We start from the raw sequence: 14,921 nt of genomic DNA, 5'->3' as shown, positions 1-14,921 counted from the left end.
TCGTAAGTTTATGTGGTCATAAGACATTGTGCCTTACAACTGCATCACTCAGTAATGGAATTCTTAGTTCCAATTACTGTTAGCTAGGACTGTCTGTATAAAGTCATATGCTGGCCAGGTTCCTTTGTTCACTCCCATCCTGCCTTCCTTCCATGGATCATCATCATCATTTTAGCCATTGTCTATCCGCTGCAGGATGAAGGCCTCTTCCGTTTGTTTCCAACCTATATGGTCCTGAACTTTCTTTTGCCAATTGGGCCCGCAATACTTGCTGATGTTGTCAATCCATCTTGTTTTAGGTCTCTTTTGTGGATGCTTTTTATCAAGTGGGATCCATTGTATGACTGCCTCGGTCCACCTGCCATCAGTACTTCTTGCTATGTGACCAGCACGTTTCCATTGCAATTCTTTTACTCTCTTGATGATATTGTCTATTTTCGCATGTTCTCTAATCCATGTGCAGGTCTTTCTATCTTGCCTTGTAATGCAAGCATGTATTTTTCCATGGCTCTTTGTGCCACTTTATATCAATTGTAAAGTTAGTGTCCATGTTTCACCAGCATATGTTAGAGCTGAGATCCTTCCATGGACTATGTCTTGTAATTGTTCTTTTGAAAGCTGGTAGGGAAGGAGCAAACCAGATTTCCATGGGGAGGGAGTGAAAAAATTGTGAGGTCCTGTCAAATGACGATGCCTTATATATGGGATCTAGTTAAAAGTTAAGTCTATTAAATCAGCTCAGACAGGCCGATGAATATGAGAAAAGCTGGGCCCTCAGAAAACCTGGTCCAAAGCCACCAACTGTCCTACAAGTAACAAGCAACCTTGAAATACAGTTACTTGCAAATCTATTTGAACCACTGAATTCAGGTAGAAAATATAAATGACATCATAGGAGCAATCTGTAGGATTGTGCAGGTAGAAGTAGACACAAAGTCAGTTTTCAGGTCTAGTGTAACTTAGATAAGAGGTTATCCTTTTGTTCGTTTTATAACATATATCAAAAGAGGGCAGTAACTGCGATCGACCACATTCGGGGTTGTTGAACTCTCCCCTGGATAGAAATACCAGGTTATCTGTGGGATATTTAAAAAGCTAATAAACTGGCCTAGAAGGCAGACATTGAAGAAAATAAAGTCTTGGGGAAACCTACTGTGCAATTTCACGATAGAGTGAGAAGCAATAGAATACTACAGGACTTGAAACTTAACAAAAAAAATTTTCTCTGATCGGCATTGCTTGTTGGCTGCCTTTATCACATAGCATATCAAAACCCACCATGTTAAAATCCTAGTAGTATCTTCATGTAAAATGCAACATTTAAAATAGAAGATGTTTGTTTGTTTGGGGCAATTTGTTGAATTGAGTGTTAAGAATCAAACTGTAACCATAACAAGCGCAACCCAAATTTTGGAAACTTGACATTTTCAAATCTGTGGTTTTTCTCCCCAGAGGTGAAAATACTTCCCACTTCATAGGAAACAGCAATAGCAATAGAACTTAGACTTATATACCGCTTCACAGTGCTCTACAGCCCTCTCTAAATGGTTTACAGAGTCAGCATATTGCCCCCAACAATCTGGGTCCTCATTTTGCTGTTTCCAGGGCAGCCCCGCAGACCAGATCTAAGCACCCCATGGTCCGGATCTGGACCACAGGCCTTGAATTTGACACCTCTGTTCTAAAGCATATGGCTAACCCCAGTTTATTATTTGTGTGCTTACACCAACAACTCTTAAGCAGGAACTGCACAGTGAAGTGTTTGGTATGTGTACTCCCAGAGAGTCCAAGGCAATTTTCAACACAGATCTATATATCTTTCAAAGGAGGGTCCTGCTGAATGTTTTGCATGGCATTGGAAATCTAATAATTCAGCAATGGATGTAAACTGAACCTGAAATGTCTGCATGAATTTTTCCACAATTGATTTCTTCAGCTTCTTCCTCCAAGTATTGTAAAAGATTAGGCTTTCTATGCTAGACACAGTCTCTTGAGTGTAGACATTAAGCCACATTATCCTGTATTACACTAACTCTTTAATGACTAAAGTGGTGACATTTAAATGCTCTTCAGAACTATCTAGGAGAGAGACAAATCTGCCAGCTTCGACAATTGCTGCTATCTCAGCCACTTTCCCTTTAGATAGCAAGATAATGACAATGCTGATTATAGAGGATGTTCTATGCTTTTACTTAATTTACTCAATTTGTAAAGCTGACCACCTGCGGGCAACACTCGGGTGACTACTAGCAGGAAAACAACCACAGAAATAGAAATAATAACAAAAGAAAGTGACACAAAAGAACACATATAAGTACCTACATTGCAGGAATCAAAACATACTTCACCTAGATCAACACATATTGATGTTTATGCAGTACCCTGGTCCATTGCTAGTGGGAAAGGCTAGATCTTCAGGGATTTCTAAAGGCCATCAGAATCAGTGTCATGCAGGAAGTGTTCCACAGGTAGATGCCCTGTTTATAATAGAACTATGTGACTTGCAGGAACATCTTTCTCTAGTGTTTCTGCTTGTCCCACTAGATCTGAGAGACTGGGGGTGTTTTGGGTCCCCAGAATGAACCAGTGTCATCTAATGCAGGGGTCTCCAACCTTGGCAACTTTAAGATTTGTGGACTTCAACTCCCAGAGTTCCAAAGCTGGCTGAGGAACTCTGGGAGTTGAAGTCCACAAGTCTTAAAGTTGCCAGGGTTGGAGACCCCTGATCTAATGGGTCTGAGGAAATATTTTCTCTCTCTCTCATTTTCTCTTTCATTATGGAACAACCCATTTCAGAGATATGGATGGATGTGATGGTGTTAGCCTTCAAGGAAAGCCATGAAAATCTGGCTTCCACTCTGTCCCCAGGCACTGGAACCAGGATGTTAATAGAGCATTGGCATGAGCATGGGCAATATATTGGTACAGATATTTTTATAGGGAACTTGACACAATTCTTCCTTTTATTTGGATAATAATATTTTTTTTAAAAAAAAAATCTTAGTTCATCATCCAGAATACTATAAGATGGACGGCCTCATGAATTTGATCAATAAGTAAGACAAAACCGTGCTCATCCTATCTGATCTTTTGAAGTGCACAGGGATAATCGGAGATAGGAGGTCGGAGTTTTGTAGATTACAACAACACCTTGAAGTGTACCGATAATGATACTATGCTTGGGCAACATGGATTATCTGCCATGCAGATGGAATATTTAACAAGTTGCATTGTAGCTAATAAGTTGAGATCCTGCTGCTTGGCACCTCTTAGTATAGGTCCTATCAAACATAGAAAAAATAAGAGAACTGAAGTTATATGGACTTAATCTAGTGATTGGAGTAGGCTGTCCAAAAGAACAAGAAAGAAGCTAATGAAGAGTATGAAATCTGGCAAGCGGTCATTTATAAAAAAAATGTTGCAATTATTGCTTCATTGCTATCATTTTGTAGCAAAGCAAACCTCTTGTAAATGAAATTCAGTCTTTTAATTGGTTTATGTGTTACCTAGACGGCGACATATTTATTTGTCTCCTCTGATGTTTGTGTTGGAAACAAGAAATTATAATTACATTGTCATTATATTGAATTTTTGGATTGACACGTGGCTTGAATGGCACTTGACTTGAATGCCACTTGTCCATTCAGTCAACATGAAGTGGCACCTATGAAATCTAACCTAACTTAACTTGAATGATAAGTCACTGTTTTATATATTTTTCCCCTGCTTTAGGTGAATGTAGCAGTGGGATATGTGATGAAGCGTCTTGCATTAATGGTGGTACCTGCACGGCCAGCAAAGCCGATCGATACATTTGCCTTTGCCCACTTGGATTTAAAGGCCGCCACTGTGAAGAAGGTGAGCAGATGTCTAGGTCAGCTTGAAATAGAGTGGTACTCCAGAATTTCTGCAGGGCACCTGATTCAGGAAAACACCGATTTTAATTCATACTTACAGGATATCTGTTGCATATCAGTGATCCTGTGGCTTCCACAAATAATATCCTATTGCTGAATTGGATACTGGTTCAAAGGATCCTTAGGACCTTATGATTCTATATGAAAGTGAAGAAAATACTCTTTTCCCTCTCCTTTTCCATAGCTAGGAGAAAAAATGTTGATGTTCATGTTCACTGCCTGAACTCAGTGACTTGAACCAAGGATCTTGGTTTGAGGAACATGTTGTTAAACATGTACTACCGGTTCAGTAGTGTGTTTAAAATTAGGGTCTTTGTTTTAAATCTTAAATGGTACAAGTTATTGTTTATGTTGATGATTGTATATACTGTTGTGACGAAATGAAATTTAAAAAAAATATTTAGAAGTCCAAACTATTTCTGCCAAAATCTTCTTTTGGCCCTGAAGAAGCAATAGATGGGTGTGGGGAAGAATGGAAGGCCAAATTCTGTTCTGGTTTATTTCAGATTTGTCAGAAAGACCAATACTATGTTTTAACAACATGTGTGAAATTCTCTAGTGGTTTCTTTGTTCCATTTCAATTATTGTAAATTTCATTCCATGAATGAAAGTAAGAAAGTATATAAAATATCTTAAAAATATCTTAAAAATATCTTTAAAATATCACCGGCTATGGCAAACCTCCTTCCCAGGCTGAAGGTAATCAACAACTGGCAGATGACCTGAATGAGTTTTACTGCAGGTTTGAAAGGAAACTACAGCCACCTATCTCCACAACCCCCATCTCAGACACACCAACAACAGCCAAGCCTCCTACAACTGACCCCATTTCATTGGGTTCACAACCCCTAGTGATCACAGAAAAGGAAGTGCAGGACCTATTTCACAGACAAAAGCCAGGAAAAGCTCCAGGCCCAGACAAGATAACTCCTTCTTGCTTAAAAATCTGTGCTGACCAATTGGCCCCCATCTTCACCCATATTTTCAATAAATCACTAGAGATGTGCTATGTTCCTTCTTGCTTCAAACGCTCTACCATCATCTCAGTGCCGAAGAAGCCCACCATCAAGGAACTGAATGACTACAGACCAGTTGCTCTAACATCTGTAGTCATGAAAACCTTTGAAAGGCTAGTGCTTTCCTACCTGAAAACCATCACGAATCCGCTCTTAGACCCTTTGCAATTTGCATACCGAGCAAATAGATCAACAGATGATGCTGTTAATATGGCTCTGCACTACATCCTACAACATCTTGAGTCTCCAAAGACCTATGCAAGGGTCCTTTTTGTAGACTTTAGTTCAGCATTCAATACCATCATTCCAGACATTCTTCTAACTAAGCTAAACCAGCTACAGGTACCGGAACAGACTTGTAAGTGGATCACAAGCTTCCTAACAAACAGGAAGCAGCAGGTGAAGCTAAGCAAGATCACATCAAATACCTGTACAATTAGCACAGGGCCCCAAGGCTGTGTGCTCTCCCACTTCTCTTCTCTCTGTATACCAATGACTGCATCTCCAATGATCCATTTGTTAAGCTACTGAAGTTCGCAGATGACACAACAGTGATTGGTCTCATTCGAGACAATGACGAATCCGCATATAGACGAGAGGTCGAACGACTAGCCTTGTGGTGCAACCAAAACAATCTGGAACTGAACACACTCAAAACCGTAGAAATGGTGGTAGACTTTAGGAAAACCCTTCCATACTTCCACCTCTCACAATACTTGACAACACAGTATCAACAGTAGAAACCTTCAAATTTCTGGGTTCTATCATATCGCAAGATCTCAAATGGACAGCTAACATCAAAACATCATTAAAAAGGACAACAAAGAATGTTCTTTCTGCGCCAACTCAGTAAGCTCAAACTGCCCAAGGAGCTGCTGATCCAATTCTACAGAGGAATTATTGAGTCTGTCATTTGCACCTCTATAACTGTCTGGTTCGGTTCTGCAACCCAACAAGAAAAACACAGACTTCAGAGGAGAATTAGAACTGCAGAAAAAATAATTGCTACCAACCTGCCTTCCATTGAGGACCTGTATACTGCACGAATCAAGAAGAGGGCCGTGAAAATATTTGCAGATCCCTCGCATCCTGGACATAAACTGTTTCAACTCCTACCCTCAAAACGACGCTATAGAGCACTGCACACCAGAACAACTAGACACAAGAACAGTTTTTTCCCGAAGGCCATCACTCTGCTAAACAAATAATTCCCTCAACACTGTCAGACTATTTACTGAATCTGCACTACTATTAATCGTTTCATAGTTCCCATCGCCAATCTCTTTCGACTTATGACTGTATGACTATAACTTGTTGCTGGCAATCCTTATGATTTATATTGATATATTGATCATCAATTGTGTTGTAAATGTTGTACCTTGATGAACGTATCTTTTCTTTTATGTACACTGAGAGCATATGCACCAAGACAAATTCCTTGTGTGTCCAATCACACTTGGCCAATAAAAAATTCTATTCTATTCTATTCTATTCTATTCTATTCTAAAAGTATGGTTCTACATTTAAGCAAGAAAAACAAATGCACAGGTACAGTATATGTGTTACCTTGCTCGATAGTAATAACTGTGATAGGGATCTTGGAGTCCTAGTGGACAACCATTTAGATATGAGCCAGCAGTGTGCAGCAGCTGCCAAAAAAGCCAACACAGTTCTAGGCTGCATAAACAGAGGGATAGAATCAAGATCACGTGAAGTGTTAGTACCACTTTATAATGCCTTGGTAAGGCCACACTTGGAATACTGAATTCAGTTTTGGTCGCCACAATCAAAAAAAGATAAAATAAAAAAGATATTGAGACTCTAGAAAGAATGCAGAGAAGAGCAGCAAAGATGATTAGCGGACTGGAGGCTAAAACATATGAAGAATGGTTGCAGGAACTTGGTATGTCTAGTTTAATGAAAAGAAGGATTAGGGGAGACATGATACCAATGTTCCAATATCTCAGGGGCTGCCACAAAGAAAAGGGAGTCAAGCTATTCTCCAAAGCACCTGAGGGCAGGACAAGAAGCAATGGATGGAAACTAATCAAGGGGACTAGAACTAAGGAGAAATTTCCTGACAGGACAATTAATCAGTGAAACAACTTGCCTGCAGAAGTTGTGAATGGTCCAACACTGGAAATTTTTAAGAACATATTGGATAACCATTTGTCTGAAGTGGTCCCTTCCAACTCTGTTATTCTATTCTATACATGTCCCAGAATAATGTTGCAGGATCCAATCTGGATTGATCACCAGTGGTTTAGTCTTCTGAGCTTTTGGACTTGTTCTGGAACCCATCCTCTTTTATCACATTCTGGTGAGAGAAGTTCCCTGTGGATGGGCTCCAGCATGAGTCTGAAAGGTCCAACTTTGGTCCTGGTGACCGACCCAGATTGATTCCTGCAGCTTCATTCCATCTTGTTTCTGTTAACTCCCAGTTCTTCCTATTGTGGTTAAATTGTGACAAAAGCCATATCAATTATAGTAGGGAAGTCCTTACGTGATTTATAACCATGAACCAGCACTGTACACACTGTCTTCTTCATTGTACATTACTTTATGGTAAAGGCAATGGATACTTTACATAAAATAATCTTCTGAAAGATTTGACTAGCTTGAGCATGGATTTACCCAACAGCTTTTTCCTATAAAAATGCCACAGATTAAACATTTTATCACTGTAGCATAGATGTTTGCAGTAAACCAACATCAAAATGATAACCTGTGCAGTGATAACATACAGCAAATCTTGTTCATATATATTTGCATCCCAAACTCTTAGCCACATAGCTAGCATTTCTTCACTTCTCTCCCACCACAGCAAGTGCCCGTGTCCTGACAATTGATTAGTAATTTTCTGTGAATAAATCAAGCTACAAATGGTTCTTGTTTAGTAATCACATTTTGGACGGGCAACTAGGGCGGTAAATGAAGAAGTTGCTAAGTGAAACTACCACCTTGCTTAGGATCTTACTTCAGCTTTCCTTTGCTTTACCTACCTGGGAAGGGCATAAATGTGAGGATTAATTGTAAAGCTACTGCACAAAAGTCTTCACTGTGATCGGTTGCTAAACAAGGCAGTCCCTAAGTTTGTTGTTTGTTGTTAAACATCCATAATGTATTTTATATGATACATTCTCTACTACTAATTCCTGCATTGAAATGTTGTTGTTTTTTCATAAATAAAGAAATGGAAGTTATAGGTGGCCATTTTAAGGATTAATGTGCTTTTCTTTGCTTGGGTCTTTCAGTTTTCACCCTCACTATACCTCAGTTCAATGAGACATTGAAATCTTTTGCTGTTACCCCCTGGCCATTAGAGCCAGTCAGCTATCTTTCTTTCATGGAATTTGAGATCACATTTCGTCCAGATGCAGCGAATGGTGTCCTGTTGTATAGTTACGATACAGGCAGCAAAGACTTCCTGTCCATTTGCATTGTGGACAGCTATGTGGAATTCAGGTTTGACTGCGGCTCAGGAACTGCTATTATCAGGTAAACATTTTTTTTTAAAAAAAAGTATTTGTCCATGGCATTCCTTATTTCAATTCTTTCCCATAAGGATCATCCAAAACAGTAGGTACTTAAAGTGAACAATTTGTAATTTGAGGAAATCCAAAACCAAATCTTAGTAAGGTAGAGATATTATGCATCAGGTTTTCATAATTAGTTTTGTGGCACCCTTAAAGGCTTATGGACTGATCCGCAATCTAAATAATTTTTTGTGATCATAGAATTAAACATAGCTAGTCAGAAAAGAAAAAGAATCACACTGATTTCAATGGGATTCACACACAGGAAAATGGCACTGAATGGTAACCTAATTAATGAAAGCAGAAAGCATTCAGCAATTAGGGCTTGCACTTTAAGCAGGATTTAATGTGCATATTTGTTTTCTTATTACTCAAGGTCTTTATGACATATTGATCCAGTGTGATGATTACCCTAATATCTATTGATTTACCCAGGATAATTAAACCTTAATTGTTCTTACAAACATGAGGGAAAGGGCATGAGTAGGTAATCTGGAAAAAGAGGCAGCAAAGAAATGATTTGGTTTATTGTCTTCCCAGCATTTTAAAAAGGTATTTATACTTGGAGAAATGTTAAGAGCTCATCAGTGATAAAAAGGAAAGCCTGACAGGTATTTAAAATTTAAATTTATGTATTGTTCGAATTTGACATGACATTTCTGCCTCTTCTATAAAAATTTACTAAATTTAACATGTCTGGAGGGATTCAATTTACATCTATCTATTATATATTAGCTGTTTTTTTCCTTTCACAGATTAGTGACAGTTTATAAGGATTACCTTCATACTTTTCACATTCCTCCTGTGGGAAGCCTCACACATCAATTGTGAATAACACTCCTTTCTCAATGACTCTTTTCATAATTAGAATTGTGCAGTGATTGGATATCCTTAGAGAATACGGCATGGGCAACAAGCACTGATACTGATTTAAACAATACAAGTTATTTAAAATATCTGTCACAATCCACCCATTTTAAGAGATCCTTCATAGCAGAGCTATTTTACTCTTTCTACCTTTTTTGCTTTAGTTTTTAACATGCTTAATTTAGTTCAGGATGGACAAATATATTTTACTTTCATCAAATTAGTATTTTTTTTTCCAGGCGCAAGTTTATTTCACTTTGTTTCCTGGAGTCCACATAGGCAAACTTTCATCTGTGTAAATCAAGGATGGGGAATGATGGTCCTTTTATGACTTGCAGACTTCAATTCCTGTGGGCTGGGGCTTCAATTTCAACATGGCTGGCTCAGGAATTCTGGGAGTTGAAGTCTACAAGTCATAAAAGGGCCAACATTCCCCACCCCTGGTGTAAATAAAAAAGCATTCTATTTTGCCTGCAGTTTTCTTAATGCATTTTTTGCAATCACTTTCTCCAATACATATCTTTTACAATTAATTTTTCCAACCTAAGCAATAATCTTTGCAATATCCCCTTACGCATTCATAATTAGATAATGCATTTTAAGTTTTAAAAAAGAAAAATATTCAGTAGATATTTGCGTTCTGATGTATACATTCACTTGGGAACTTCAGGTTTGATCAGGTTTCATATTAAAATTTGAATGAAATCAATTTCATTCCTATGTCTCATGGTATATGTTTATTTCATGATTCAGATGAAGTTCTCCAGCTACTCTATTTCCTCTGGAACTTTGACTGATCTCTGGGAGATTGATAGTTGGTTTATTATTCTTCTTTTATTAAAATAATTTACTTTATTATTTTACCTGATTATTTCAAATGATTGAGAATTGCAGAGCCTCTTAAACTCTAGAAGTTGTGCCTAGAAACTAATTATAATAGTATAATATCTGAGCATCTGAAATTTCTATTTTAAAATAAGCAGTTCTCTAGCTCCTAAAACTAATATGAAGCAGGGATGGTTAAGTAATAGCTCTTCTGCTGTACTCTACAAGGAAGCAATTCCAGCTTCTCATTGTTGGAACTTCCAAGCTGCAATCTAACTCTAGCACACAATTGACCCGTAATTTCAGAAGTTTTTTTAACCGCAAGCAAAACAATTTTTTTTAATTTATTCATTTGCATTTCGAAAACTGCCCATCTTACAAAATTTAGGTGGCATACAATACAAAAATGACTATAAAATAAACATTCTAAAATTAAAAACATCCATTTTTAATATTAACATCTCTGTTTTGCATTTGAAGCCTTGGCGTCACCTAGTTGTGGCACTGTGGACATTGTAATTATGAAATTGACAAATGATATAAAGTCATTGGATAGTGATGCATATTTCTGGTCTCCATTATATTGACCAAGTCCTAATCATGTGCTTGTTGGTGCTTGTAACATCACTTTTGTGAAGCACAGGTAGTAGGACATTCAGAATGAATTCTAGAAAGGTCTTTTCTTGATCTGAATAGTTGGGCTTGGACAGACTGCATGTTGAGAGCACCAGGAATCAAAAAAGAAAGTTTCGCATTATTATCGAGTATTATTCACCATTGGATTAGACTTGTCATATTATGCTTCATCCCTCATTAGAACAATCTTTATGGCATTTTGCATAAGACGTGCATATGCCTCCTTTTAAGTCAAGGCTGACTATTACAGGAGTGGTGCAGTGGCCTAGAGGTGGAGCTCTCCCCTCACAATCAGGAAGCTGTGAGTTCGATCCTAAGTAGCGGCAGGTGTTTCTCTCTCTGGGCACAATGAGAATATATCTGCTGAACAAATCTCCACATTGGCGTCAGGAAGGGCATCCGGCCAGTAAACAATCTGTTAGCTCCATTCAGTTGCCCAGACTCTACCCCACAAGGGATTATGGGGTTGTTAAACGAAGATGATTAAACTGACTATTACAGTATGTATCGTTTAGGCTTCTCTTATGGTGGAATTCAACTGACATTCTTTATGTCCTAGCTTGAGCCTAATAGATTTTACTCCCCTAGAACTGAAAGATATTAGTTTGGGGAATTTTTTTCCTTCTTAATGATCACAGGATTCCCAGTTCTCAATAGCAGTCATTTTTACTGTATGAAATTCTTAAAACTCGAGATACCCAGACTTAAATATGTTATCAACTTATGCAAGTATTGTCTTCTACGGGATTAAGCTTAGAAAACTGATATCTCACTTGCACTCTGATTCCACTCATTGGATCAAACATGGCTGTTTCATTTTGTCTTTGAAATAGGAGCGAAGACCCCATCACTTTGAACCAGTGGCATGAGCTCAAAGTGTCACGCACAGCCAAAAATGGCATTTTGCAGGTTGATAAGCAAACTCCAGTAGAAGGAATGGCAGAGGTAAGAAAAGATCTTATCTATGTATTCAGAAGTACAGAGATGCATTTAATTTTGAAGTTTGGATCTTTTTTGGATTTAAACTGTTTGCTCTTTATGTTTTCTAAATTGATACAAAAAATTAAAGAAGCCCTTCAATAGATTTTATTGAAATACTCTGCTGCGGCTAAATAAGGCCAAAAAATAGCTTTTTTATTTTTTAATACTAATTTTATTACAGTTTAAAATTACAGCAATAAAAGCTAATACAACTGAAGAAAATATAAGAATAAAAAGAATGAATGGAAGGCACAGAAAAGCAAAAAGGGAAAAATAGAGAAATAGAAAACAAAATAAAAGAAAAATAAAGAAAAAAATAAATATACAAAGAAATGACTTCCCACCTTAACCCAACAAGCATAAATAATCTTAGCAATTTATCACCTATTAAAATAGAACAAATGATCTCTTTTTCCCATATCCCATCTCTTATTTATAAAGAAATCCATAAAGAATTGTCATTTCAGTCCTGAAATCAGCAAAAGTTTATTAAAGAATACCAGCGATACCACATGTCTCTTTTGACCTTGATCAAATAAATCAACTTTATATTCCTTCCTTTTACTTAGAAGCCAACTATCTAATCCAGTGATGGCTAACCTTTTTCGGGCTGAATGCTCAAAACGTGCATGTGTCAATGTACGCATGCACACCTGAACCCCCAAGATGCAATGCACACACAGCCCTGCACATGCCCCCATCCCCCATGCACGAGTGTGCGGCCCCCTGCATGCGCCCCACCCCCGTGCATGCACAGCAGAGACCCAAGGACTAGCTGGCCTGCGGGAGGCACGTGCACATGTGCAGTGGAGCTGAATTGGGGCAATGGCTCGTGTGCCATCAGAAAGGGCTCTACATGCCACCTCTGGCACATGTGCCATAGGTTCTCCATCACAGATCTAATCTTTAGTCCATTCAAACAGTGTTGTGGAACTTGATTTCTTTTCATCTTTTCTTTGCCCATTTTCACAAAATTTTCCAAAACTTTAACAAGCCTGTTTTGTAAATCCAGTATAGAAAAATCATCCAAATCATTTCCATGTTTGTTATTTGTATATCCCTTTTAATTATTAAGACATGAACCAGTTTCTTTTGTATGTCCAGTCTAGCATCTTTTTTCATGTCATTCCGGTAAAAATTCATTTTCAAGTCAGTTCTTATCTTGTCAGGTAGAACTCGCTCCTCTACCATAACATCATTTCAACACACTCTATAGAGGCAAACAATCTTAAAATTAACTGCTGGGTTCATTATTCAAAAAATTCCTTCAACATATCCAATGTTAAAATATTTTACTTCATTTTGTAATTGTAAATCAAACTTAAATATTCTTCTCCTTTAATTGTAACATTTATTTCCTTCTGGCTCCCTTTGATTTTTTTAATCTTATTTTACCTTTAAAAAAATAATTAAAAAAGCAAGCATTTTCCTATGGGAAGGATTCATTATAATTAATACCTTTTTTCAAATTTCTCTGGGTGCTTACCAGTAGTCCTTTTGTAACTTTCTAAAATCAAAGTTTTAATCACCTTTTTGCTGTTTATAAAAAGAGAAATTTCTTCAATTGTAGTCTTTTGCTAAAAAGTGAATTCATCTGGAGATAAAAAAAACCTGTCAGTTCAAAGCTTCCTAACAATTAAAAAGCAGTTAACGAGCAATTTCCAAAGTGACTAGAAAAGGAAATATGCAAATGTAATGTTCTTTGAAAGCGCTCATCATGGTTTGAGCAGTTGGTTATATCCTCATCTCCCAGAGTTTTACATCAACCAGAGACAGCTATATTGTAGCCTCCTTATGAACGGTAGTTGTCTGGAGCAGGGGTCTCCAACCTTGGTCCCTTTAAGACTTGTGGACTTCAACTCCCAGAGTTCCTCAGCCAGCTTTGCTCGAAGCTGGCTGAGGAACTCTGGGAGTTGAAGTCCACAAGTCTTAAAGGGACCAAGATTGGAGACCCCTGATCTGGAGCACTTCTGGGCAATCTCAAATCCAGTCCTTGTCCAGAGGAATTATCAAAGAGTGGTCTACTTGCTGACTCTTCGTTCTGTTATTGTCATCGGATCTGCTTTGCATGGAGCCATCTTCAGTCTAAAATGTATTATTTTGTGTGAAGGAAAGCCAGACATGTCTTCAGTGTCCCATTTTTCTTTTCTTTTTTTCAAGTTTTTTATTTTTTTTACAAACATATCAATGCATGGACAGTATGGAACCTGGGTATCATGCATCTAATACAAGTAAAGCTAGTAAAATTAATCATAGTTATTACATTCAATCAACATATAGATTTCTAATAATAATAAGTTACAGTCTATCAATATTCAGTGATTCCATATTTTCTCGTTATTGCTTTTATTTTGTTATATAAAAGTGTATACACTAATATTCCCCCTCTCTTACTTCTATCTCTTATTCTAACTTTTAATCATATCACCCTTTATTAAAAAACATTCTCTTTCTATCCTACCTAACTTCTAGATGTCACCTAAAAAAAGAAAAGAAAGAGAGAGAAAAAGAAAAGCAAATCAGAACAACAAAAAAGAGAAATTAACTATCTATTCAGTGTCCCATTTTCCTTTTGCATTACTTCAGTATCCTGGAAGCAACCACTCTCACTCTACAGCTAGAGATATATTTTATTTCTCTTGCATTTATTTTCATTTTTTTGTTATTTATTGGCAGGGAGCTTTCACACAGATTAAATGTAACCCTGAGATCTTCATAGGTGGAGTACCAAATTATGACGATGTGAAAAAGAACTCAGGTGTTCTGAAACCATTCTCTGGAAGTATTCAGAAGGTATCTGCTTTTCAAAACAATGTATTTGCTATTGGCTATTTACATGTTTAGGGTTAACATTAGATCCGAGTCTGTTTGATTCTGTTTCTTTTTATAGGTCTCTTAAGAGGTCCAAATCTCATAATGAGTAAGCAGAAATCAGGCTGTACTTTGTACATAGAATTACGTAGAATTCAAAACTGGGCGTGTACATATTTTCAGCGTGAAGAGAATGAAGGCATCTGGCCATGATTTGAGCATCTTCCAGTTTTAATTCATTTTCAATATTGCTCAATCAGCAGCCAGAACCTCTGATAAATCCAAAATCTACTACAAATATACAGCTGAGAAGATATGAAGGAGGACCATAG

The 14,921-nt window shown here is 37.4% G+C and overlaps 1 protein-coding gene across 2 annotated transcripts in view; it reads left to right on the top strand.

Moving 5' to 3' along the window:
- Nucleotides 1-14,921, top strand: part of EGFLAM (EGF like, fibronectin type III and laminin G domains) — a 148,863-nt gene that overhangs the window by 110,486 nt on the left and 23,456 nt on the right. For both annotated transcript variants that reach the window (XM_058170037.1, XM_058170035.1), the window contains 4 exons: nucleotides 3,733-3,858; nucleotides 8,188-8,431; nucleotides 11,631-11,742; nucleotides 14,455-14,571. In XM_058170037.1, coding sequence (XP_058026020.1) covers nucleotides 3,733-3,858; nucleotides 8,188-8,431; nucleotides 11,631-11,742; nucleotides 14,455-14,571 — 599 coding nt within the window. The remainder of the gene's footprint in view (nucleotides 1-3,732; nucleotides 3,859-8,187; nucleotides 8,432-11,630; nucleotides 11,743-14,454; nucleotides 14,572-14,921) is intronic.

The sequence above is a fragment of the Ahaetulla prasina genome, chromosome 2 (assembly GCF_028640845.1).
Source record: "Ahaetulla prasina isolate Xishuangbanna chromosome 2, ASM2864084v1, whole genome shotgun sequence".
NCBI lineage: Eukaryota > Metazoa > Chordata > Lepidosauria > Squamata > Colubridae > Ahaetulla > Ahaetulla prasina.
The sequence above is the reverse complement of the archived record's forward strand: the minus strand, read 5'-3'. Positions and strand labels throughout refer to the sequence as shown.